At 38.3% G+C, this 25,747-nt stretch overlaps 2 protein-coding genes and 1 pseudogene across 3 annotated transcripts in view; 2 read left to right on the top strand and 1 right to left on the bottom strand.

Moving 5' to 3' along the window:
• Positions 1-1,430, bottom strand: part of LOC137090927 (NLR family CARD domain-containing protein 3-like) — a 33,966-nt gene extending 32,536 nt beyond the window's left edge. Inside the window, exons 1-2 of one of the 2 annotated variants that reach the window (XM_067454928.1) lie at positions 1,192-1,430; positions 932-1,037 (exon numbers count right to left, since the gene is read on the bottom strand). In XM_067454928.1, the coding sequence (XP_067311029.1) occupies positions 932-955 (24 nt within the window). In that variant the 5' untranslated portion in view covers positions 956-1,037; positions 1,192-1,430. Of the gene's footprint in view, positions 1-931; positions 1,038-1,191 lie in introns of those variants that run through there. The other variant, XM_067454929.1, reaches the window with a different exon arrangement.
• A 2,199-nt stretch (positions 1,431-3,629) lies between these two features.
• Positions 3,630-5,669, top strand: LOC137090935 (zona pellucida sperm-binding protein 3-like). Its single transcript, XM_067454938.1, has 8 exons — positions 3,630-4,201; positions 4,398-4,516; positions 4,593-4,696; positions 4,776-4,953; positions 5,065-5,182; positions 5,266-5,348; positions 5,419-5,510; positions 5,582-5,669. The coding sequence occupies exons 1-8, from the start codon at positions 3,665-3,667 to the stop codon at positions 5,650-5,652; spliced, it is 1,302 nt and encodes a 433-aa protein (XP_067311039.1). The 5' UTR covers positions 3,630-3,664; the 3' UTR covers positions 5,653-5,669.
• Positions 5,670-8,136: 2,467 nt separating this feature from the next.
• LOC137090928 (NLR family CARD domain-containing protein 3-like) overlaps positions 8,137-25,747 on the top strand; it is a 39,770-nt pseudogene continuing 22,159 nt past the window's right edge.

The raw sequence follows: 25,747 nt of genomic DNA, 5'->3' as shown, positions 1-25,747 counted from the left end.
ACAGTATTAATAAAATAACACCTGAGTGTATGAATCAACAGTATATAAATGTATTTATATGAGATTCTTCCTAACTAAGAAATCAATAAACACATTTACACCAGCTTAGTTTCTGTGACCACAAAAGCCAGATGCCAAACACTAACTACAGAGAACAAAACATCAAAACAGATTGATAATACACTAGATTATGACAAATATTTTCACATGCTATTATATATTAAATAATGCATGAGAATTAATCCAGAAATGTGTTTGTTTAAACCTACATCTTGTCTCAACAGTGAAGAACATCAAACACAAACGTCATTTAGTTTATAAGTCCTAGATCAGTGGTTTTCAAACTGGTGTCCAGGGACCCCCAGGGGTCCTCCAGACGGTTCTAAGGGGTCCCCAGAAAACTTCAGAGGATAAAAAGACAAAGCAAAAATGGAGTCTACCGAACATTTTAACCATTTCATTTTTAAACGTTTCTCTCCTTTCTTGCCATACATACTTTGCAGATTTGTATGTCTGCTTTATATCTTTTGATTGAATTTTTCTATACTCCTCTTTATCTCACTCACTAGGAATGTAAGGTTGTGTTCTTAATGCAGTACATAAGCTTACATACATTTATTGTGAAAATTGCGTATTCAAATATTTTTTAATTGAAGATGTTCGTTTATACATCCAACATTAAGCAGAGCCAATTTAAGTTTGGAAACAACATGTTGTATTTTTAATGTCACACTTAGGCCTACTATTTATCTAACAGTTAAAATGTTTTTTTTTTTCATACATAAAAAATATATAGATGGATTTTAGGAATGGGGTCCCTCATAGGTTCATCATATTTGGGGGTCCTTGGCATCATAAAGTTTGAAAACCCCTGCTCGAGATAACAGCATTAAACTGATAAATAATCTTATTCACAAACAGATGTTCTTACCTGAAGTGGTTCCCGTTCTTCCATTCAAAAAAAGCCCGCTGAAACAGTTTCACTTTTGATAGTTCAACGGTTCAAGTCAATGTGTTTAATATCTTAAACGGATTCCCTGCCATTAAAACAAAGTAAACATAAGCTGTGAGATATTGAACATTTGTAATGGGAATATTCTGGGTTAAAACAATATATTCTTGACGATAAGTGTCGTCTGTTGTGCGCTACCACAGAAGGTAATGTCGACTGTCACAATGTTCTCTCTTTACCTGTGTTGTATTTAGATGACATCAACATGAAAAGCACCAGCACTAAAGTTAGGCCTACTTTTAATAGAAAATATTAACACTCCAAGCTGGATCCGTTACAGTCACACCTGAGCGCGTTTTATCCCTTCATAGAATCGGGGTGGGCCGTGGACACGAGGGCGCTGCAAAACATAACGTTTTAGATCCAGGGCAAATTCCACACGGAAGTGAGCATTCCATGCCAATCCATAGTTTTCACAGGTCGTCACACGCATGGTCACACGCCCGATGGGCAGACCAAGGTTCCCCATGATGCCATCTAGTGGACACTTGCGTGTATTTATCTGAAATAACCTTGACAGTGATCTACTACTGTATGTAAAAAACAAAACAAAAAAACACGTTTTTATCATCTGTCTGACAACTACTTGGTTTTGTAACCTGTAGCCTCATCATTGTAAATAACTTTAGTCTTTTGTTTTTGTTTCTTTGTCATGAAAAATTAAGATTATTAAAAGAAACAAAGCCACAATGTGTAACTTGTTACATAACATCTGTAATCAAAAATATGAATTGCTCTGCTGGTGAAGGACTTAGTCAACTTTTAATTTCTTCAGCCTTTGAAAAAAAAAATCAAAGGCTGAATCAAAGAAAAAAAAATCTCTCACAAGGCGGGACACTTGTTGCTGGCATGCACAAATATTTTTTAGCAAGTACATACAAATGAGAGAAAATTACTGAAAATTAAATTAATGGATCATGCATTCTGGCCCAACACAATATACACATATCACTTTATGTGGTGTTTCCAAATCGAGTCTAGCCTTAATATAACTAACCAAAGTGCACTATAAATCTCACTTATATCACAAAATCTCTCTCTTCTCACAAAAACCCACGATGTGAAGATGGATTAACTTCACTTTTAAACTGTGTGGAATGAGGTTCATTCAGATGTGTGACTGTGTGGTTTGTTCCCGCCCCTTTTAAGAATCACAGCTCGGAGCAGTTTTTCGACACATCTGCACTTCGGGATCTCGACACAGCTTCAAAACGTCAGGTTCGCGTCAGCCATCCCTAGCATGGGGCCAAAATCAGAAGGTCAGCTCAGCCCACGTCCCGCCGCTTTGCCCATGTGTCGCGCTGGCAAGATGTCAACAGTCAGCTCGTCTCTACTTTACACTTCAAAACTGCTCTACAGAATCCTATGGGTGATGTCACAGACACTACGTCCATATTTTTTTTACAGTCTATTGCTGCGTTCCAGTTAGTTTGTATTATGCCCTTCACTCGCTAACTTCCCTTTGTCTTGATCACTCGGATGTGCATCTTTGCTTACGTTGCATTTGTAGTCGGCGCTGATACTTTGTCAAGAAACACCCACCAAACACGAAATGTGCATGAGATCTGTTTTTAAAATGTCACGTTTTTGTTGTTTACACAGACGATTGTGTTTTCAAGCACACAAAATGGCATTGTGTAAATTAACCCAATGCATATGTTTTTAGTTGAAGAGAGACAAATGGTTGCATTTACACTGATCTTTTGACCATATACTTTGTTTCTTTTTTTTGTCCCAACTGTTTACATTCACTTTACTCATGACTGGTAACTGATATCTGTGTTTGTATTAATCTCCATCCAAAATGATTCTGTTGGTGATCGCTTTACAATGCAACATGGTTGACCCTCATGATTTGAATGGAGTACTAAAATGATTTTATAATTCACGTCGGGTGACCATGATTAGTTTCAAGCTTGGATAAGTTAAAATCTGTCATGGATGTTTGCAGCTCAATCTGACAGAACAGATAGACTGGATAATAACAGTAGGGTGACCAAATGTCCTGTTATCCCAGGACATAGACATTTAGGTTATAGATAGTAATTTGTAATATAACAATTTTATATCTATACAGGGGGTGCATACTTTAAATGTATTTAAATTTATCAGGCATCTTTGAGTAAACTTCGAGTATCATTTGAGTATCTCATTGCTGGACCGAGAACATCGGCTTCATAATCAACATTAAAAGATATCTTTGTCACCAAATGTGTTACTCTGGCCTTGTGGTGGCTTGGAATTCCAATGGATATTCAAAACGGATATTCATATTTAGACGTTGGTCAGATGTCTGGATATCAGATATGTATCTGATTTAAAACCACATTCGGGATTGGCTCAGAATGGATGCAAAAATGAGATTTTTGTGTTTAAATGCATGCAACAAAATTTGATCTGGGTTAGATGTGACGGGGGAAAAATCAGATTTTTTTTTTTTTGTGCCAGTGTAAACGCAGCCATACCAAAGTGCAGAGTTTCACTTGTGCAGAGCTGTGGATCCCAAAAATGCATAAACTCTACAGGTCCAGAGCAGAATCAAAGGTAATCAATTAAACTAAAAGGGGAGGAGACACCTTCTTTCAAAGATGTACAAAATGGCAAAGCCAAGCACTGGTGTGTGTTGTGGCATTTGTGTTAAAGTTTGCTAGGATGGAGTTTCTAAAAGGTGTCTTAGTGGTGGCTGTGATTGTTGCATTTGATCTGCCTCATGCATGGGGAAGTTTGAGATACAGTCAAAGTCCAAGAAGCATGGGGCCAAAATCAGATCCAGCTTCCAGAGGTCCTGCCCTTTCTTCTCCGGGGCTCTGGAAGCCTTTGAAAGTTGCTCAGAGTCCTTTGGGTTCTGCCTCCAGAGGCCTTGCACAGGACCCTTTTGGCCTTCAGGAGAAGCAGCTGTTGCAGGGTCCAGTGAAGCCTTTGGATTGGAAGTATCCTGTCGTTCCCGAGGTGCAGAGTGAGTTGGCGGTGAACTTCCAATTGAGGCAACCCGTGACTCCCAGCAGCGTAGCGGTTCAATGTGGAGAGAATCGGGTCCTTGTAGAGGTCCAGCAGGACTTGTTTAGCAATGGTCATTTGATCCAGCCAACTGGTCTGTCTTTAGGTGGATGTCCTGTTGTTGGTCAGGACTCTCAGTCTAAGGTGCTCATCTTTGACTATGAGTTACAGGACTGCAACAGCGTGCAGATGGTAAGAACTCCTAAATCTTAATCAGTCTGTTCTAGTTGAGGATCTCCAGTCCTCAAAGAGTGTCAGTTCACATGGCTTTTTTTCATTGTCTTTGTAATGCCAGGGCATCTGGTGCAAACCTTTCTTAAAGGTTAATGGTTCACTCAATCATCTTTGTGAGGGACCCTTTTGTTTTAACTACTTCAATCTCTTCCAGATGAATGAGGATGAGCTTGTCTACACCTTTTCTCTTACCTACACCCCTGAGGCTCTTGCAAGTACTGCGATTACCCGGACTGAGGGTGCAGTTGTTGTTGTTCAGTGCCACTATCAAAGGTAAGTGACCTCTGTGCCTTTCACTGCCTCTTGTGCAACTGGGAGACCATTTAATGGGTCCCTTAATGAACCACAGGCTTCAAAATGTAAGCAGTAATGCCTTGAGGCCAACATGGGTCCCTTATGCCTCAACGGAGATTGGTGAAGAAGCCTTGGTGTTCTCCCTGAAGCTCATGATGGGTTGGTACAGGTTTTTAATTAAAAAAAAATCTTTATCCTTGTGATTTGTGCCTCAAATGTTCCCTTTTCTTTTCTGTAGATGATTGGTCCAATCAGAGGCCTTCACACCTTTATTTCCTGGGTGGTGTTATTAACATTGAGGCATCTGTGAAGCAGTTCAATCATGTGCCTCTGCGTGTGTTTGTGGACCACTGTGTGGCCACTCAAGTGCCTGACGTAAACTCCCTACCGAGATATTCCTTCATTGAGAATCATGGGTAAGGTTAGGGCCTTGGTGCTATAGGACTGTTTTAGTTGCTCTTTTTAAAACTGTCACTAATGTGACTCTGAATTGATTCATGGGTTTCTCGTTGTGCTGACCTCATCAGGTGCTTTGTGGATGCCAAGGCTACAGCTTCCAGCTCCCGCTTCATGCCTCGGTCCCAGGCTGACAAGGTCCAGATCCAGCTGGAGGCATTCGTTTTCCAGGAGAGCTCCAGTCCTTCTGTATGTACTATGCATATCATGAGTTAATTCAACGTCTCTTCCCATCTGCTTTGGTTTTCTGACTTGTCTGTCATCCCTTGCAGATCTACATAACGTGTGTTGTGAAGGCAACTATTGCTTCTGCACCCAGTGACGCTCAGCACAAATCCTGTTCTTTCACCAATGGGTACGTTGCACTTTCTTATTGTAACGCTGACTTTGCTCATGTTGAAGGTGGTGTCTTTGTCTTGTTGCAGGTGGTTTGCTGCTGATGGAAATGACCAAGTTTGTGGTTGCTGTGACTCAACATGTGGTCCTGACGGTGGAATTGCTGCTGCTCCCTATGGAGGTTAGTATATCTTGCTATTTCTAAGGTTGCTTATGATGTTTTTATTGCTCTAACTTGTTTCTTCTCTCTAGGTCTTCAGTGGGAAGGCAAGGCCACACTTGGTCCTGTGGTGGTTCAAGGGCAAAAGAAAGTTCCTCAATAAAACTGACCTAAATTCTTGCTTGTATCTGACATGTCACTTTCCTTCATGTCTGGTTTAACTGCTTTTGACAGTGCCTCATTCTGACAGTCCTTCTGTACCTTTGCAAGTCCCGTAATGCATAACACCATAGGCTTCCAGAAGTTGAGAACTTCACTTTCTTCATAGGGAATTTTAAACTCTGACCCATTTAAATACTGCTCCATGGTTAACTGGTATCTATATTTGAAGCTATATTTTTAGTGTTTAACAGCAGACTTCCTTATGAAAAACACTGCCCATGATGCTCAAGAATCTGGCAAGCAAATCATTGCAAGAGAGCTCTACAGGTAACTTGTCCCATGAAGCACTGCAGACATGGTTGCATTTGTGCTCCCTAAATTAATTCTCCTCAATGCTTGTTTGACTCATGCAGCAACACATAGACTGATTGTTGGCTGACGTAAGCAGTGCATTTTGGTTAGAAATTGTCTGACTGGAGATTTGCGCCTAAGCCAAAGTGCTATAAGTGACTTGGGGCTACATGTACACGTGGGTGGCTACTGATTAAAAGACCCAGCTTCCTTAATATAGTCTTATGTTGAATTTCATTATCCAAACAGATGCTGTAAGCAGTACATAAAGATTTACATAACAAAAAATGGCACCGCCAAGCACTAGTGTTGTGGCATTTGTGTCAAAGTTTGCTATGATGGAGTTCCTGAAAGGTGTCTTAGTGATGGCTGTGATTGTCTTTGATCTGCATGGGGAAGTTTGAGGTACAGTCAAAGTCCAAGAAGCATGGGGCCAAAATCAGATCCAGCTTACAGAGGTCCTGCCCTTTCTCCTCCAGGGCTCTGGAAGGCCATAAGGCTCTCCTCCATCTTTGCAATTGTGTAGCCTATTTGTATTTACCTTGGAATTTAATAAAAATAATTAAGGGCTCTCCATTGCCCACCAGTCATTTTACCAGGTTTGTAGTTAGTGTGCAGTAAGACCGTGATATTAAAATACCAAATTCAATATACACCTTATTGATGTTGCACACTTTGTACAGGAAAGCAAATAAACACAGAATATTAGTGCAACACAAGGTTTCTCGATAGGGGTTTTCCCCATCGAAACCCATTAACAAAGAAAACGTTGCGTTCATATTCCGGGTTTCATCTACTCGCCTTTATATAGTAGCCTATGCATCATCAAAAAGGTGTAAACTGAATTTGATCTTGTAATATCACTGTTTTAGTACATTAAGGCACTTTAATGGTTTAAAAGAAGTCATCAGACCCTCCGTCTGCTTGATCAGCTCTATAACGGTTTTACCTATGTGAGTGCCTGAACTTGGTTTTTCTCGCTTCACAGCAGAAACCATCTACCATCAGTTTTACAACAGAAATTAATCAAAGACTTCTTCAAAAACAAAATTAATTTCCTATTGCTGCCAGGGCTAGTCTCTGGCTGCGGGCGGTTGGTTGGCCATCAACTAGCGATAGCCTACCTCAAAGCTGTGTCTGTGTGTAACAAGCATTTCCTCCACAATCACGGCATGAGCTAATGGTTCAAATTGATAGGACTGAGGATCTGCACCGCTATCTGAAGTATCTTCCCCTGGGGTTTCACGAGGAGAAAAGCACTTCACCTCAGCAGAGCCCTCTGTACTGCTATCACTGTAGACTTCACTGTCGCTGTCCATCTTTATTATGGGTGTTCAATCTGGGATCTCGGCTATATGTAGGCTACGGAACGGTAGTTTTTTTCCGCGATTTTTTTTTTTTTTTAAATATGCATTTATACTGTGTATACAAACATAATTATATATTTATAATGGCAATAATAATTGCGTATGTGCATTTCTATATTTTAAACAATTCCGATAAATCTAATATATCTAACAAGGCATTTGGTTACTTTTAAAGGTCAAACAGACGGTTATCAGTGTATTTTATTGGACTTTAATTTTGCCAGCTTTAAAAATCCTGCATTTCATTACGTTTAACCCCATATTTTTGTTGAGATTTGGCATGGGGCATGTTGCACTGCACTGACAGATGACAATTGCTCGCCCCCCTCTTTCTCCCCCTGCCTCGCTCTGCCACACCTACTCCCTCCCCTCTTCTCACCGGCATCCACGCCCATTTAAGTAGCATTTTTCAAAAAGATTACGAGGCGGATTTGAGCTGAAAGAGGAGGTTTCATGACCCTTTAAGGGGTTGAATAATTGTGTCAATGAAGAATTCACAAAAGAAACATTTACTACTGTATTACAAAACTAATTGATGTCATTTTAGTTGCATATGGTTCTTTAAGAAGTCCTTGTAGGATTTCATTCTGAATACAATTTAAAAATGTACACTAAATTCCCTAAAACCATTTACAGCATTGGGGGTTGAATAATTTTGAACAGAACTGTATTTCAAGACATGTTGTTGTCATCTCATTCAATTCTCTCACTGGTCATGTGACACGGTTGAAAGTGAAACCATTTCAGCAGACTCCCATTTTATTACAGAGAGATTGTGAACAACAATATGAGAGAAAATCTGAATAATATCAACCAGTTAAAGAACAGATCAGTTTTAATGCTGTTATCTAGAGACTGAATGGATTAATCAAATTACATTTGATGTTCTTCCTTGAGACAGAGGTAGGTTTGAACAAACACAATTCTGGATTCAATATCATGCATTTTTTAATATTCAATTGCATGTGTAAATATCATGTGTATATTGCATGTGTAAATGTTCACAATCTACTGTAATGTCAGTCTGTGTGGATGTTTAAGTTTTTTATGCTGCTGTCTTTTGTAGTCATAAATAGACATACACTCAGGTTTCCTTGATTAGCAGTTTTTGAACAGTGAGTTGTACTGACGAAGGCATGTTCGTTTGTTGTCTTTCACTCAGTACATTTTTTAGATCAGTGTATTTAGCAAAGAATTCAAAGTGTAATACTGAAACTGATAAAGCATACTGAAGAGATTCTTATACTGAAGACATCCCATATTCCATGTTTCTTTGTCTGTAAAATCTCTGTTAATTGTGGTACAAATGTTTCAGGACCACTGCCTGTAAAATGAGTCTCTGTGAGAAAAGGGAGGAGGAGGAAGGTGTTCACACACACAAAGCAGTTTCTCCAGAGCCCAGCTGTGTGTCTATGAAGAGTGATGCATCCATAGGGATACCACCTAATCTAAGTGATGACCCTGACCCTGAGTGAGTATAATATGATTTTACTGTTTGACTGAGACATTTAAAGAAAACATTAAGATCTTGAACTTTGAATTTATAAAATTGTGAATGTTCAATTAGAATTTGTTAAAGCAATTCTCATCAGTTGTATTTTACCTCTTACATTTAAAATCCCTTCAAGAAAAATGCCTGTTCAATTCCTTGTGACAAGCGAAAAGTTGCTGAAGCAAAGAAAAAATCTGTTTTTGTTCAGACATGCAGCAACAAAACAATTGTTTTGCGCATCTCTGTTTATAGCAGGAACAAAAACATATGCAATCAGATTGTTGTTAATGCTACTCAGTCTAAACGATCAAAATGGGTTTAATGGGTTTTTATTATTCATTGTTGAATAATTTGTGTTACAATTTTATCAGTCCAGCAGGTCAAGCATGGCTAGGTCAAGGGGCCTGGAGTAATGTATAATTAGCCTGTACTGTCTAATTTTTCTATATACTGCCCTAATCAAAAACAGTCAAAAAGTCTCAAACTGGCAGCATGACTATATACAATGATGACCAGTGTCAGGGGTAGGCAGGGGTAGGCAAGTTCGGTCCTAGAGAGCTGATGTCCTGCAGAGTTTAGCTCCAAACGTACTAAGCCACCATAGTAAAAAACTCATGGCTCCCAGCATGCATTACAGCATTAAGTAAGAAAGTGTGGAGCGCAACCTAATGTAAGTTAGTTGTAACACATATGTTTAACAGTTTCCACACATGCAGGATGACGAAACTTTGTGTATTTAATAATTTCCATATCAACGTTATTTAGATTATTAAAATTAAAATTGTGCCAAAATTAAAACATCTTTGTAAGTTATAACTGAACATTTATTTAACCATAGCAAAAATACATTTCTTACTTAAGTTTATTTTTCACCTCTGATTTTTGTTTATTTAAAGTATCTGATATTACTTTAATCTTTTATATGTTTAACAGTTGAGATCGTTCTTTAATGCTTATCTAACAGCAGATGACCCGAGCCATGGTTTAAATCCCAGTTGTGGTGTGTTGTAACACTGCGTATGAGCTCCTACCCTGTAAACAGTGTTTTTTGTTGGTTTAACTTAAAAAAGTAAGTAACCTGGTTGCTTTAAAATTTTGAGTTTATTGAAGTAAAAAATCTGAGTTTATACAATGAAGAAAATTGGTTAAATAAATAGAAACTCAAAATATTATTGTATCTGAACCACATAAAAAACCCAAAAAATTGATAAATCATGAAAATAGCACAATTTGGCATGTTTCACTGCTTCATCACAAATGAAATTACCCAATATGCTTACATATTTTAATAAAATTTAAATAAAGGTTGTCGTATAAATGTTATTGCATTAACTCCAATTTTTAATTTTAATGAACTGAATTTTAAGGCAACCAGGTAATTTATTTTTATATTTTAAATATTTTTTTTACAGTGGATTAGATCTACACTATTATATTCTATATTTTATGACTTTTTTAAAAGAAATTTAAAAAGGGTGAATAATGGCTAAGAGTGGATGTTCAGAAATTATTCATTATTATTATGTTTTAACTGTATAGCTGTATTTAGCGATGTGTTTGTTGTCAAACTCAAAAATTAGCATATTTTTAATGATAACATGCCATTATTTTATTTTAAAAAGTGAATATTTGTATTTTATTGAACAAATAATTTTGTTTGTCTTGGATATTTGTTTGATTATATCAGATAACATTTTAAGCTGTCGTCATGTTACACTGTGCCCCCTCACGTTACACTATACCCCTCCTATGGGGCATCTTGTCATATTTCACTTCCATTCTTTCAGGGTAAATCAAGAACAAAGTATACACTCTATTAATGAAACAAAACCACATAATTGTACTAGACGTGTGTAATTAATGTGGGGAAAAAATAAATATGCTAAACCCCAAGTTTATTTACACAAACTGAGAGAGTCAAAAAGCTTTAGGTTGTGCCCTGCTCTCCCCTATGTCACCATTGTTAAGATTCATATGCTGATTCTTGATATCTGTGTGCATCTACATTTTCCCCCCATAGACTGTATTCAAGAATCTAAATTCAGAATGTCAGATCTGTGGCAAGAAAGTGTTGTTGGTGAATATTATTTAATAACATTTTTAATCAGTCATTTTCTTCCACATTTTTTTTCTTCCACATTTTTTCTTCATGATCTTTTTATCTTTTTTATGGCTTCTTTTTATTTCAACAGATAGTGTTTTGTTAACACTGTAACAAAAAACACAAATTTGCATAAAAAGCCAATAGTAAAACTGCCAAACTAAAGGAAACACTCATCACCATAATTGTGACCATTCATAATGGTGAATGGTAACATATTCAATAAAACATCAACATCTAAACCTCTGTTAATTCTCAATAAGAACTTCTATAGATGTCTTTCAGGGTTGGTGCTAAACTCTGGACTACAGCGGCTCTCTAAGACTGAACTTGCCTACCCCTGCTCTAAGTAGAGGAAAAAATGATAAAATTCTACCCTAAGGACCAAATGTGTATCTTTAAAGGTACAGTTATATCTCTACTGTACCTTTTTTTCTGAGAGTGTACCTTGACATCACCTGCATTTCAATACAAACTCTGTAACATATAAATCATGAATGATATATAATCATGTTTTTCTGTCCGCCAATTTGACTAGTGTGTTGATATGCGTTTCCCGCCACAGTGTTTTTTTCACCCGCATTTGGTGGGTTATTTTCAAACCCTGTCTGTCTAAGTGTGGAATCAAATGAGATCTTAGAGCTTGTTGAGCTGAAAATATATGTTAATGCTTTTAGTGATTTTGATTATTTTTCACAGTCAGATTTTGTCTCATTTCCTCTGTCTGTTTCTGAAGAGTAATGAGAGATGATGTGATCAGATCAGTGACCTGCACTGAATTTGACTGTCAGGACTTCACCAGACAGAGAGTCAAAGAACAACATAAAGCTAGTATGAAGAACAAGTATGAGAGCTTATTTGAGGGAATCAAATTACAGGAGAATCAAACCCTGCTGAACAGGATCTACACACAGCTGTACATCATAGAGGGAGAGAGTGAAGGAGTGAATGAAGAACATGAGGTTTTACAGATGGAGAAAACAGCCAGCACACAAAATACTCCAATCTCCTGCAATGACATTTTTAAACCCTTAATTCCACCAGTACATGAGGAGAAAGACCAAATCAAGACTGTTCTTACTAAAGGCATCGCTGGAATTGGAAAAACCGTCTCTGTGCAGAAGTTCATTCTGGACTGGGCTGAGGGAAAAGCCAATCAGGATGTAGATTTCATGTTTGTGCTTCCATTTCGAGAGCTGAACTTGATTAAAGATCACCATTACAGTCTTCACAGACTTCTGCTGGACTTTCATCCTGAACTTCAAGATCTGGACCCAAAGATTTATGAGGAGTGTAAAGTTGTGTTCATCTTTGATGGTCTGGATGAAAGCAGAATAACACAGATGTTTACAGATGATGAGAAAGTTTGTGGTGTGAATAAGTCTTCATCAGTGGGTGCGTTGATGTCAAACCTCATCAGAGGAGAGCTGCTTCCCTCTGCTCTCATCTGGATCACCTCCAGACCAGCAGCAGCCAATCAGATCCCCTCAAAATACATCAACCGTGTGACAGAAATTCAGGGATTTAATGAGCCTCAGAAAGAGGACTATTTCAGGAAGAGAATTAGTGACGAGCATCAAGCCAGCAGAATCATCTCACACATTAGAAGATCAAGAAGCCTCAACATCATGTGTCACATACCCGTCTTCTGCTGGATCTCAGCCACTGTGCTTCAAAAGCTCCTGAAACAAGATGACAGTGCAGAAATCCCTCAAACTCTGACTGAAATGTACATCCACTTCCTGCTGACTCAGATCAACATGAAGAATCAGAAGTATGCTGAGAAAGATCCAGAGAAACTCTTGAAGTCCAACAGAGACGTGATTGTGAAACTTGCTAAACTGGCTTTCAATCAGCTGATGAAGGGCAATGTGATGTTCTATGAGGAGGACCTGATTGAGAGCGGCATAGACGTCACTGAAGCCTCAGTGTATTCTGGGATTTGCAAAGATCTGAGATCTTTAAGGAGGAATCTGTGATTCATCAGAGGAAAGTCTACTGCTTCATTCACCTGAGCGTTCAGGAGTTTCTAGCTGCTTTCTATCTGTTTTACTGCCATTTTGTTAAAAATAAGAAATCACTGCAGTCTTTTCTGAATAACAGATACCAGCGCTATAGACGGATAAACTCTTTATATGAGTTATTAAAAGCAGCAGTTTTTAAATTCTTACAGAGTGAAAATGGACACCTGGAGCTTTTCCTCCGGTTCCTGATGGGCGTCTCATTGGAGTCCAATCAAAGACTCTTACAGGATCTACTGACACAAACAGTAAACAAATCAGAGACCATCATGAAAATCACACATTACATTATTAACAAAATTAAGGAAGATGATTGTCTCTCAACTGACCAAAGCATCAATCTGTTTCTCTGTCTGCTGGAAATGAAGGATCAGACTCTGTGCAGACAGATTAAGCAGTTTGTGAAGTCACAGAATCACTCTGTAAATCGACTCTCCTCGTCTCACTGCTCAACAATCGCCTACATGCTTCAGATATCAGAGGAGGTGCTGGATGAGTTTGATCTGAAGAAATACAACACATCAGATGAGGGTAGAAGAAGACTGTTACCAGCTGTGCTGAACTGCAGAAAAGCTATGTGAGTATTCATTTTTGTGACTGGAGACTAAATTTAATGTCTTATTTGTTATAAAAATGTGCAAATTCTCTTTTAAATCATACCTATCATCAATCAGCCTCTCACTTGTTTTAATGAAGAAAAAAGACTTTGCATAGCTTGTACTTTGAAAATCAGTGTTGACATCCATTAGAGGCCTTGGGGGCTTTTCATGCAGTGGAAGCAGAAAATACTGGCTGTACTATAGCATTGAGTAGAGTAGCGATTCTTGTACACTCCAAACAGCCAGTGAGGTTTATCCTCACACATCAAACAATGAGAATGAACTTCCTCCTGATAAAGAACAGAATATGTGTCATGACCAATATGTGATTTTTTTTTTATTATCAGAAAACAATATTTTAACCTATCTTCTCTTTATTGTACCATTTTAACTCTGGTTTATAGACTTGCTGACAGTAATCTCACTGATCAGTGCTGTGAAAGTTTGTCTTCATCTCTACAATCAATAAAATCCTCAGTGAGAGAGCTGGACCTGAGTAACAATGACCTGCAGGATTCAGGAGTGAAGCTGCTCTCTGAAGGACTGAAGAGTCCTTCACACTGTCAACTCAACATACTGAGGTAAGAAAAACAGATTAAAATTCGTTATCAAAAAAATGCACTCTGCTCTGGTCCTGATCACCCTGTCAGTGAACAGTGTGTGATCTGGTCACCTTATGAAGCTATCATGCTATAACTATCACATAAAACACACTGAGATATGAAAAATGTACTTACATGCGCTCAAATGAACATTCTTTCTCTATTGTGATATATATGTCAGTCTGATATATATATATATATATATATATATATATATATATATATATATATATATATATATCAGACCGAATTGCCCGACCTAAAATTTGCTGTGGGCGGGGCTAAATTTGGCTGGCATAATATATATATATATATATATATATATATATATATATATATATATATATATATATATATATATATATATATATATTAGCCTGGATGCCAGCCAAATTTAGCCCCGCCCACAGCAAATTTTAGGTCGGGCAATTCGGTCTGGCCTTGCTCCATAGAGGAGTGATTATCCCCGAACAGAAACTGTTCGGACCAATGAAATCATCAAGGGCGGGCTTTAGACGATGACAGACAGATGAACAACAGTAATGTAATCATGCACGTCATCAAAGGGGCTTGGATTATATTTGTTTGAATCCTAAACGGAGAGCTTGTTTGTATATGCATTCACCATCACAATTTCTCTCAGAAATGATGATCATGTTGGGTAAATTCTCTGTGTATCATTAAATTATTTTACAACTCTGGCAAAGATCGTGTATTCCAGCCTGATTTCAGCGCGCGTGCAGACAGGGTTGCCAAGTTTTTACAACAAAACGCGGCAACTACTCGGGGGGTTCTCCGGTGAAAAAATGGCGTTTGGGGGGTAAAATGTGTGTTATTGTGGCAAGGTTACCCTGATACAATTTGCACTCCAGGGTCTATATATCACATAATAGTCGCTTCAACGCGCAGACATAGAAAAGAACCCGCGGAAAAAAACGCGGACTTGGCATCACAGTGCAGTTGAGCTCTGTTGACATTTGACAAGTAACGTTATGCATCCCTTCGTTGCTCTGATTGGTTGTAGGTCTGTCCAATTAATGTCTTTCCTAGTTCGGTTGAAACACGCCTCATAATCACAGCCCAATGGAGCAGTTTCAGACTCATATTCTGACTAGAATTGAGTATGACCACGTCAGGCTATATATATATATATATATATGTGTGTGTGTATATATATATATATATATATATATATACAGTCTTGTTCAAAATAATAGCAGTACAATGTGACTAACCAGAATAATCAAGGTTTTTAGTATATTTTTTATTGCTACGTGGCAAACAAGTTACCAGTAGGTTCAGTAGATTGTCAGAAAACAAACAAGACCAAGCATTCATGATATGCACGCTCTTAAGGCTGTGCAATTGGGCAATTAGTTGAAAGGGGTGTGTTCAAAAAAATAGCAGTGTCTACCTTTGACTGTACAAACTCAAAACTATTTTGTACAAACATTTTTTTTTCTGGGATTTAGCAATCCTGTGAATCACTAAACTAATATTTAGTTGTATGACCACAGTTTTTTAAAACTGCTTGACATCTGTGTGGCATGGAGTCAACCAACTTGTGGCACCTCTCAGCTGTTATTCCACTCCATGATTCTTTAACAACATTCCACAATTCATTCACATTTCTTGGTTTTGCTTCAGAAACAGCATTTTTGATATCACCCCACAAGTTCTCAATTGGATTAAGGTCTGGAGATTGGGCTGGCCACTCCATAACATTAATTTTGTTGGTTTGGAACCAAGACTTTGCCCGTTTACTAGTGTGTTTTGGGTCATTGTCTTGTTGAAACAACCGTTTCAAGGGCATGTCCTCTTCAGCATAGGGCAACATGACCTCTTCAAGTATTTTAACATATGCAAACTGATCCATGATCCCTGGTATGCGATAAATAGGCCCAACACCATAGTAGGAGAAACATGCCCATATCATGATGCTTGCACCTCCATGCTTCACTGTCTTCACTGTGTACTGTGGCTTGAATTCAGAGTTTGGGGGTAGTCTCACAAACTGCCTGTGGCCCTTGGACCCAAAAAGAACAATTTTACTCTCATCAGTCCACAAAATGTTCCTCCATTTCTCTTTAGGCCAGTTGATGTGTTCTTTGGCAAATTGTAACCTCTTCTGCACATGCCTTTTTTTTAACAGAGGGACTTTGCGGGGGATTCTTGAAAATAGATTAGCTTCACACAGACGTCTTCTAACTGTCACAGTACTTACAGGTAACTCCAGACTGTCTTTGATCATCCTGGAGGTGATCATTGGCTGAGCCTTTGCAATTCTGGTTATTCTTGTATCCATTTTGATGGTTGTCTTCCGTTTTCTTCCACGTCTCTCTGGTTTTGCTCTCCATTTTAAGGCATTGGAGATCATTTTAGCTGAACAGCCTATCATTTTTTGCACCTCTTTATAGGTTTTCCCCTCTCTAATCAACTTTTTAATCAAAGTACGCTGTTCTTCTAAACAATGTCTTGAACGACCCATTTTCCTCAGCTTTCAAATGCATGTTCAACAAGTGTTGGCTTCATCCTTAAATAGGGGCCACCTGATTCACACCTGTTTCTTCACAAAATTGATGACCTCAGTGATTGAATGCCACACTGCTATTTTTTTGAACACACCCCTTTCAACTAATTCAACTAATTGCCCAATTGCACAGCCTTAAGAGCGTGCATATCATGAATGCTGGGTCTCATTAGTTTTCTGAGAATCTACTGAACCTACTGGTAACTTGTTTGCCACGTAGCAATAAAAAATATACTAAAAACCTTGATTATTCTGGTTAGTCACATTGTACTGCTATTATTTTGAACAAGACTGTATATATATATATATATATATATATATATATATATATATATATATATATATATATATATATATATATATATATATATATATATCAGCGCTGTGTCTCAGCTATCTCACACCAGATGCGCACATTATATATGCGCAAGCTCAATTTTGAATTGACTTCTGACAGAAGAGCTGCACGATGGGTGTATCTTGTAGCACAGGGCGAAATCAGTATGTACATTGACGATTTGAGGGAAATATAATATAAATTGAATATAAAACTTTGAAATGGTGCTCTGTGGCACGGCAGGATTTGTGTTCGAAACAATGGTTCAAATCAATGTGTTCGAATTATAAAAACGTGTCGCGGCGCGGCGCTGAGCTTCGCAGATGGTGAGACCCCCTTAAAGGGGTCGCACACCGGACGCGAAGCTCAGGGCTGCGCCACACCAAGCCACGCCATGTATTTAAAATATTAAGCACCCCCATATTGACAAAATAGTATGATCCTCATTTCATAACACCCGCGGAAATTCGACTGTGAGATAGGTAGTCAATTCCGGCTCCACATATCGATGCATCGAATCTTCGACTATTCGGGGTCACCCCTAATATATAGTGTGTACACACTCAGACACACTTAATAGAAAATGTGTCTTGGATTTTCTGTGACAAAGGTGGGCAGATGTTCTAATTTCAGCTTTGTTTACATCTGTTCTTGCAGTGTGTTCAGTGTTTTATCACAGTGTGTGTTCTCTGGGAATAAAACCCATCACTTTGTTGTTGTTAGTGTCAGTTGAGCTACAGGAACCCATGTATCATGCATAAATAACTGTTGTAACTTTTATAAAGGTTCATAGTACCAGACTAATTCAAGTATGTTTAAGATGAATGTGTCAACATTTAGAATTCCTGATGAAAAATTGAATATTAGTCATGTGATCAATACCATGTGCAGGTACCACAATACCACTGCTTTATTCCATTTCCTCTTTATTGAACTATGTTTGTCTTGTGTTATAGACTCGTTGACTGTAATCTCACTGATCAGTGCTGTCAAAGTTTGTCTTCACCTCTACAATCATTAAACTCACTGGGAGAGCTGGACCTGAGTCACAATGACTTGCAGGATAATGGAGTGAAGCTGCTCTCTGATGGACTGAAGAGTTCACACTGCCAACTCGCCATACTGAGGTAAGAAAAAATATTTACAGGAATCAGAATAGTCTGGTGTGTGAATCAGTTTCAGATTATCTCCAGTGCCAGATTATGTGATGTTGTGTGTGTTCGCAGATTATCTGGCTGTATGGTGACAGAGAAAGGCTGCTGTTATCTGGCTGCAGCTCTGAATTCCAACCCTTCACACCTGAGAGAGCTGGATCTGAGCTACAATCACCCAGGACAATCATTAGTCAAGCTGCTCTCTGATCCACACTACAGACTGGACAAACTCAAGTATGTTCAACACTAACAATCATCCTGTCATGTCATCTTTAAAATTTTGTGTTTAACCCTTTGCCTCGCAACTTTGTCTGCGATCTTTGACAGGCAAGGGTTAAACTTCCATTTTGCAGTAGCTCTGTATATTTCTGTGGCATCACTGTTGAAGTGTAAATAGCTGGTAAAGTGGATTTACTTATTATAGAGGTAATGGAAGTCATGAGCATTGTAATGTTTAAAGAGGATGACATAAATTAGAGTAATAAATTAGAGTAAATGTAGATCCATAAAAGTCTTACCTTCATGCTGTGGAAATACTAACCAAAAGAACACAGGTGAAAACTCATATACACTATATTGTTAAAGAAAGTGTATGTAAGATTATGGCCAAAACTGGTACTGCAATCACTTTCAAATTACTTTAGAGCGGTGTATCCCCTCTCCCCTCCCTCTGACTCGAGGTTGCCAGATAGGCTGCAGGATCCAGCAGGAACGTTTGTAGATCTGCAGCTGTGGTAACTAGAGCAGATCTGGCAACATGGATGCAGAAACACAACTAACTTTATGATTGGTAGACAGGTGGAGGGTGGAGCTTCAGGCCAAAACACAACATGTCAACATCAACATCAGTTGAGGACTGCAACAACAACTTTTAAATGACAATATCCTGGCCAGACTACTGTTGTCAGTGATAGAAGTATTTGATATTAACATGATTTCTTAATGTCTAGTGACATTTTATGATGAACTGAAATACATTTCTTACATACAGTTTCTTTAAATGTTTTGAAATGCCTTCCTTTACATGCACATTAACTTTAATGACATCCCATTCTTAATCCGAAGGGTTTAATATGGAGTTGGCCCACCCTTTGCAGCTCTAACAGCTTCAATGAGTGGGGGTTTAGGAATGTTTTTATGGGATTTTTTTTTTTTTACCATTCTTCTAGAAGCACATTTATGAGGTCAGGAACTGATGTTGAATGAGAAGGCCTGGATTGCAGTCTCCACTCTAAAGGCTCTTTCACACCGGACGCGTAAAAAAAAAGCAAAACGAATAAGCAAATATTTTGCGTCGAAATCACCATACAGTATATGGAGCTTACATCGCCTAGTTTTTCTATGCATGACCTCATCTAAATATCATTTGCATGCATATTCCCATCCACGTGACACCATGTTTAACACTGTCAAAGGTAAAAGACATTGAAAAATATTAGATATGGACTATAAATCCCATTTGTACCTTACACATTACATTGCTGAAAATCATTCAATATCCTTTTATTTTGTAGAATAAATATATTAAAAAATATCAATAAAAACAAAATTGTATAAAATAATTCTCAGGTATTTTTTTTTTAAATAAAGTGTTATTTTAATTAAAAAATATTTTGTTAATTTTAAACACTTCAAATAAAATAAAATTCATGCAGTTTTGCTGATAATGTCCCTGAATGAAAACTCATTCTCTCCTTATTCTGCTACTGGCGTAATCCTCCATGAAGCATTACATACCCAGGTTACCGGAGGATTTATATGTTTCTAACAAATAGACTGATTGTTAACACCTTGAAAAAATTTGCAGAATTAATTTGTGGGCTAAAATTTAAGACAAAAATGTTATAGTGAACACATGCTTCTTCATGACGGTTTTGTAATGTAATAGTAGGCTATGACTGATGATGAGTAGCGATTGTGCTTCATGACTGTATTTGCAGACTTTGACATTTTATGATATATGCAGGCTACATTAAGGTAAATATTTCGTTTTTACACTGTATTCTGCAGTTCTCTTATAAAAGGGTATTTCATGCTATTCTGTATCACATCGCGCCATCTCCTACTGTGCTCCCGTTGTGGATGATGTGACTGTAAGCCAGCGCTGATAATTTTTTTTATACATTTTGAATTACGTTTGGATTTTAATAGACGCATATAACCAAAAACAATCAGCACAAATAACACTGTTGGATTTAATCTTCATGATAATGTGGATATAATGTATGAAATGAAGTATTATAATCGTTACACTCACATTTATTTTCTACAGTCCTTTGTCTCCAGAATGTGCGCACGCACAACTCAAAGTTTGCTTAAAGGTGGCAAATTCTCCCATTAGGATCACAACTTTTGCGTGGGAACTGGCGTACGTACGTTTCCAGCCATGTTTTGTGCGTATGCACGCTTTATAAATGAGACCCCTGGACATTTCGTCACCTTTGTTTCCTTGTATGTGATTGGTTGAAGCCGTTTTTGTCGCCGCTAGAGTAAAAAAAAATCGGCATCGAAACGAAACAAATAATTGTCATTTTTTCTCCGCAGCACTTCGTGTTCCGTGTGGAAGTACTCATTAACACACAGCTGATCAAAAAAGAAAACCATTGCGCGCATCAAAATCGTGTCCAGTGTGAAAGGATCTTAAAGGTAGGGTAGGTAAGAATTAGTTAAAAAACTTTTTTCCCAAATTTGTTTAAACATTCTTTATATATCAATACATAATTAAAATGGTAGTACTCTAAAAAAGAAAGTATAACATTTGAGTTTCTGTAGACCCCTCCACCTTCTCCCTTCTGGGCTCTTTCCAAAACCACACCCCCAAAACACATGAATGCGCCTCACCGACCACTCAGCTGGAAGACGCATTATTTACCTGAGAGGAGCGGTGTGCATGTAGTGACATCATATCAGAATCACATGTAATAAAAAATCTAACTTTATCAGTATGAATATAAACAAATAAGATGTCTTTTAGTACTCACTATCAAGCCGGAATACCAATACTGGTAAAGTTTAAAATATATTTTTGTTTAATTCGGTAACGAGCTAGTTATATTTATAAGGCAAAGCTAAAAACGGGTAGCATTGATATACTTTCCCCCACCAATAACATCAGTTATACTGTGATGAAGATGAATTTTGTGTAAGATTCATAACATATACTGTGTTTTCCATGTAAGAGTTTCCATGATGAAAGCATTGTTGATTAGTAGTAGCTAAAGCTAACTTAGTTCTAAAAAAAGTTCCTGGATGCGGTGTACTAGCTTTTACACATGCATTTTGTTATCTAAAGTTAAATTTTGTGAAATTCAACACGACAGCGATCAACTTGAACTAAACATATAATAATAATAATAATAATAGATTTTATTTATAATGCACTTTTCATTCCGAAGAATCTCAAAGTGCAACAAAGGGGGGGGGGGGGGGGATAACAACAAAAAAATGAATAACAAGTAAAAATATAGAATACTACAAACAATCAACCAACACAGAAAACAGAACAGAAACAGAGCTGATGGTGAACAGAAACAGAGCTGATGGTGAACAGAAACAGAGCTGATGGTGGACAGAAAACAGCTGATGGTGGAAGTCTCTGTTAGCTCCGCAGCACACTGTGGTCCACTCCATGTTTCAGATTTCTCCCAGCGGCAGTGTCCCGATGACATCGCCGAGGCACGACAGCTGAAGACCAGATGATGGGTCTTCTTCATGATGATTCAAACGATGGGGATCGCTGCAGCACCATGCAGGAGGCAGAACATTCTTCCGGGCACTTCTGTGGACACACCGGGGCCGGCGCAGATGTCGCTCCACGGTCGCAATGCAGGACGGAACAGCGGCGCAGCCGAGAAGCAGAACATCCCAACATCATGCCGGACGCCGACGACGAGAGCCTGGATGACGCTAGCCCGGTGCAAACTTCAGCCACCATGCAGCCCAAGCCCAAGGGAGACCACCAGTGAGCACCCGCGGCGAGAAACATAAAATGTCCTCCAAACCAGAAACCAACCGCAGCAATTCAAACGTAAACATTAGAGAAGCGGTTGAAAACGGCGAAACGACGAACAACGACTTCTCAGTGGCTGCCAGCAATCAGCAACAGTCCCAATTGTAGCTCTGACTGTTAGACTAGTCACAAACATAAGGAAATAAAATAAAATGTAAATCTAATAGTACATTAACATGATTTGTTGTGGGTGGAGAAGCGGCGAACAGACGACGCCAGCGTCCTCTCCCCCACGTTGCCTAGCAACTCAATGAACTATGAATGAATATGGAGTATTTATCATCTCTACTAATGGCTAAGTGTATAATATTGTAACTTTAAGCTAAGTAATGTTATGCTATATTAGTCAGCATACATGCTTCATGAAAACATAAACCGAAAAAATGTATAATCAAAATGAAAGATTACCTGTCCAGCAGAAATACAGCCAGCAATGAGTGATTTTTCAGCCCCTTGAGGTCCCTCAGTTCTTGACATCGTTGGAAAGCCACGCTGATATTTACTTGCATTTGATTTCTTTGTTTATCCAAATACTTTTTGTGCATTGCCTTTACTTATAGGCCGACTATCTTCCTTTTTTTTTTTTTTTTGCATTGTTTGCCTTCGCTGACTGCAAAACCTGGCACCGTGCATTTTGAATTCTTTTGCTCTTCCTAGGGGTGCGAGCATGCATGTGTGGACAGAACCTGTAGCGAAAGCGGTGGTTGCCATGGTAGCGAGAGAGAGTAAGTCGCCCAAGCCAATCACTTGTTTCGTCCCGAACTAAAATAATGAGTAGTGTTTATTGCAGATTAAAAAGTCTAGAGCCACTTGATTTTTATACTCTCTTTTTCAGAGTACTTACATTTTAATTATGTATTGACATTAGTTTAAACAAATTTGGACAAAAGTGTTTTAGATTATTCTTACCTACCCTACCTTTAAACACTAAAAAAAGGTTGTAATTTTTTTATTTTTTTTTTCAAAATCACTTGTACCAATTAACCATGGAGCAGTATTTAAATGAGTCAGAATTTAAGTCACTATAAAAAAGTTCTTAAAGGGGTACTTCAGCACTAGAAAGATGAATCTGTATCTAAACTGGGCAGAGCCGATCCTGAACTCCCTGGGGCCCTAAGCAAAATTCTGCTAAGGGGCCCTCTTACCTGACCCGTAAGCTATTTAAACCATTTGCCATTGCCATGCAGTTACACCTGACACCTTAGTGCTCCCAATACAATCCTCCCTCCTTTGAACAAAACAGTCAAAGAGTGATGTTCAAACAAATAATATTTATTAAAGAGTATTTTCTATATAATCTTAAAATAGTACTTGCTGAAAAAGATGGCTTTACTGTTGGTGAATCTGGCTGTACTGGGTATGTGCTAGTACTGGCTAAGGCTGGATGTGGATCATCTGGGTCTGTGCTAGTACTGGCTGAGGCTGGATGTGGATTAACTGGGTCTGTGCTAGTACTGGCTAAGGCTGGATGTGGATCATCTGGGTCTGTGCTAGTACTGGCTGAGGCTGGATGTGGATAATCTGGGTCTGTGCTAGTACTGGCAGATGATCCAGCATCTCTTCTACGTACAAACTAAAGCAAAGCACCTCCAAATTATAGATACATTTTATAAGCTGCATCAGACCCATTCAAACTGGCTCCCCCAGATTTCCTTTTATACATTTTCAAATAAAATACTATTTATACTATGGCTTGGCTCTTGTAATGTTTAACAAACTAGTGATTCAGATATCAAGAATCTGTGAGTGATGACATCATTGTTGATATCGAGAATTCATTTTTGTACAAGTGAACATGTAATCCCTGACATCAAAAAGACATTGTTACTAGTAAAAATTCCATACCTAATATCAAGAATTCATATCGTAAATAGTGAACATTTATTTATTGACATTAAAAATGCATAAATTGTGAATAAATAAAAGCTAAATTGGCTTGCCATAGGATGCTACTGTGTTTTATATTATGCAAAAGCAATATTTGATTTATTGTTATTATTTACTGAGGGATGTGCATCCATATTGACCAGTATGTCTAGCTAATTAATATCAACATGTTACATTCAATATAGCCTATAAATGTAGTCTAATATAGCCTATAGTCAATCAATGTCAAATTTTCAATACATTGCTTTCCATCTTGCATAATTTGTGCATTAGTTTAGAGTTGTAACTAAACATTGACTTAGACTAGATAATCATTGTCTTGTTATGTAGCCTATGTGCTCTTATGATGAAGAGGACCATTATGCCCATATATTGTTCTGTCGGTCTGGTATCCACACAGATATTTCTGCTGGAAAATACACGCTTCATTTCTTGCACGGATTTCATTTCGACACGGATCTTTTCCGAGCTGCAGTAAACAAACACCGTTGCCGTTTATCAAAAAATAAATTAAAAAAACAACAAAAAAAACGTCGTTTTATTTCTGAGGCACAAACATAGACAAAGTTTCAAAAACTAATGTTGGACGTTTGATAGAGTATTTATGTGTCAAAAATACTCCTTCCGGTTTCTCACAAGTTTCTGAGAGTCTTTTTCAAGTATGGCTCGACTTGACGTTAATAAGAGCGGAAGGTCCTTGTATGGGCCGTACGGGCTCTTCTCCCGGTAGGGTGCGCACGCGTGACTAGAGCGAGAGAGGAAATGCACGCCCATAAACACTCTCTCAGGTGCAGATCCAGTCGTCCATGAACACTAATGTCGCGCACCGCGCTCCACTTTATTCCTATGAGTGACATCAAGCGACTTCAACGCATCCGCACAGTATTCCGGGAAGGCAGCGCTGCATTTGAACCGATTTGAACGCAGAAATGACGGGAAGCTTCACAACATCACTTCAGTCCGTCTCAAAGTGGATTTCCACGCCACTGCTGTCACAGAACTTCACCAAATCATACCAAATAAGTGTATTTTTGACGGAGCGGTCCCAGCGATAAAGGTTCTTTGGAAGGAGCCGGTGAGTAAAACTGCTTCAAATGTCTATGGTGTTGGCTACCGTCGCGTGAGTAAACAACAAAATCGCGTGCTTCTTCATTCAAATGCGCTAATTTTACTCCATTGCTGTTCTATGTATAACGTTATACTAGTTTGACGTGCAAAACAGTTTTGCTTGCTACTGCTAAGGTTTAGTCGCATACAATAGTCCATAAACCGAATCATGTCCTCATAAACTGCGAGTAAACAAGCGCAAATGTTGACAGGCCACTAAATACAGTCCATACCACAGAGACGGACGTCCTGCTGTTGCTGTTTCTCCTGTTCAATTTATTTCAGCCTCAGATTTGATTCTGGATCATATATCTATTAGCTGAGATAGCCATGGGTTTCTCCACGCTTGAGGACGTCACCGCTTTGTTCGCAATCGTCATTCTTTAGCCCCGCCCACTCCATACGCCTCCTGGCGCTTGGTTTTTTCCGGAAAGACTCTGTACAGCCTATATTTCTCTTATAAATATAATAAAACTAAAGATTCTTTTGAGATACAAAGGATGCAATACTACTCTATAGGTACTCGAGATTGACTGAAA

This window comes from Pseudorasbora parva, chromosome 10, assembly GCF_024679245.1.
Source record: "Pseudorasbora parva isolate DD20220531a chromosome 10, ASM2467924v1, whole genome shotgun sequence".
Classification (NCBI taxonomy): Eukaryota; Metazoa; Chordata; class Actinopteri; order Cypriniformes; family Gobionidae; genus Pseudorasbora; species Pseudorasbora parva.
The sequence above is the reverse complement of the archived record's forward strand: the minus strand, read 5'-3'. Positions and strand labels throughout refer to the sequence as shown.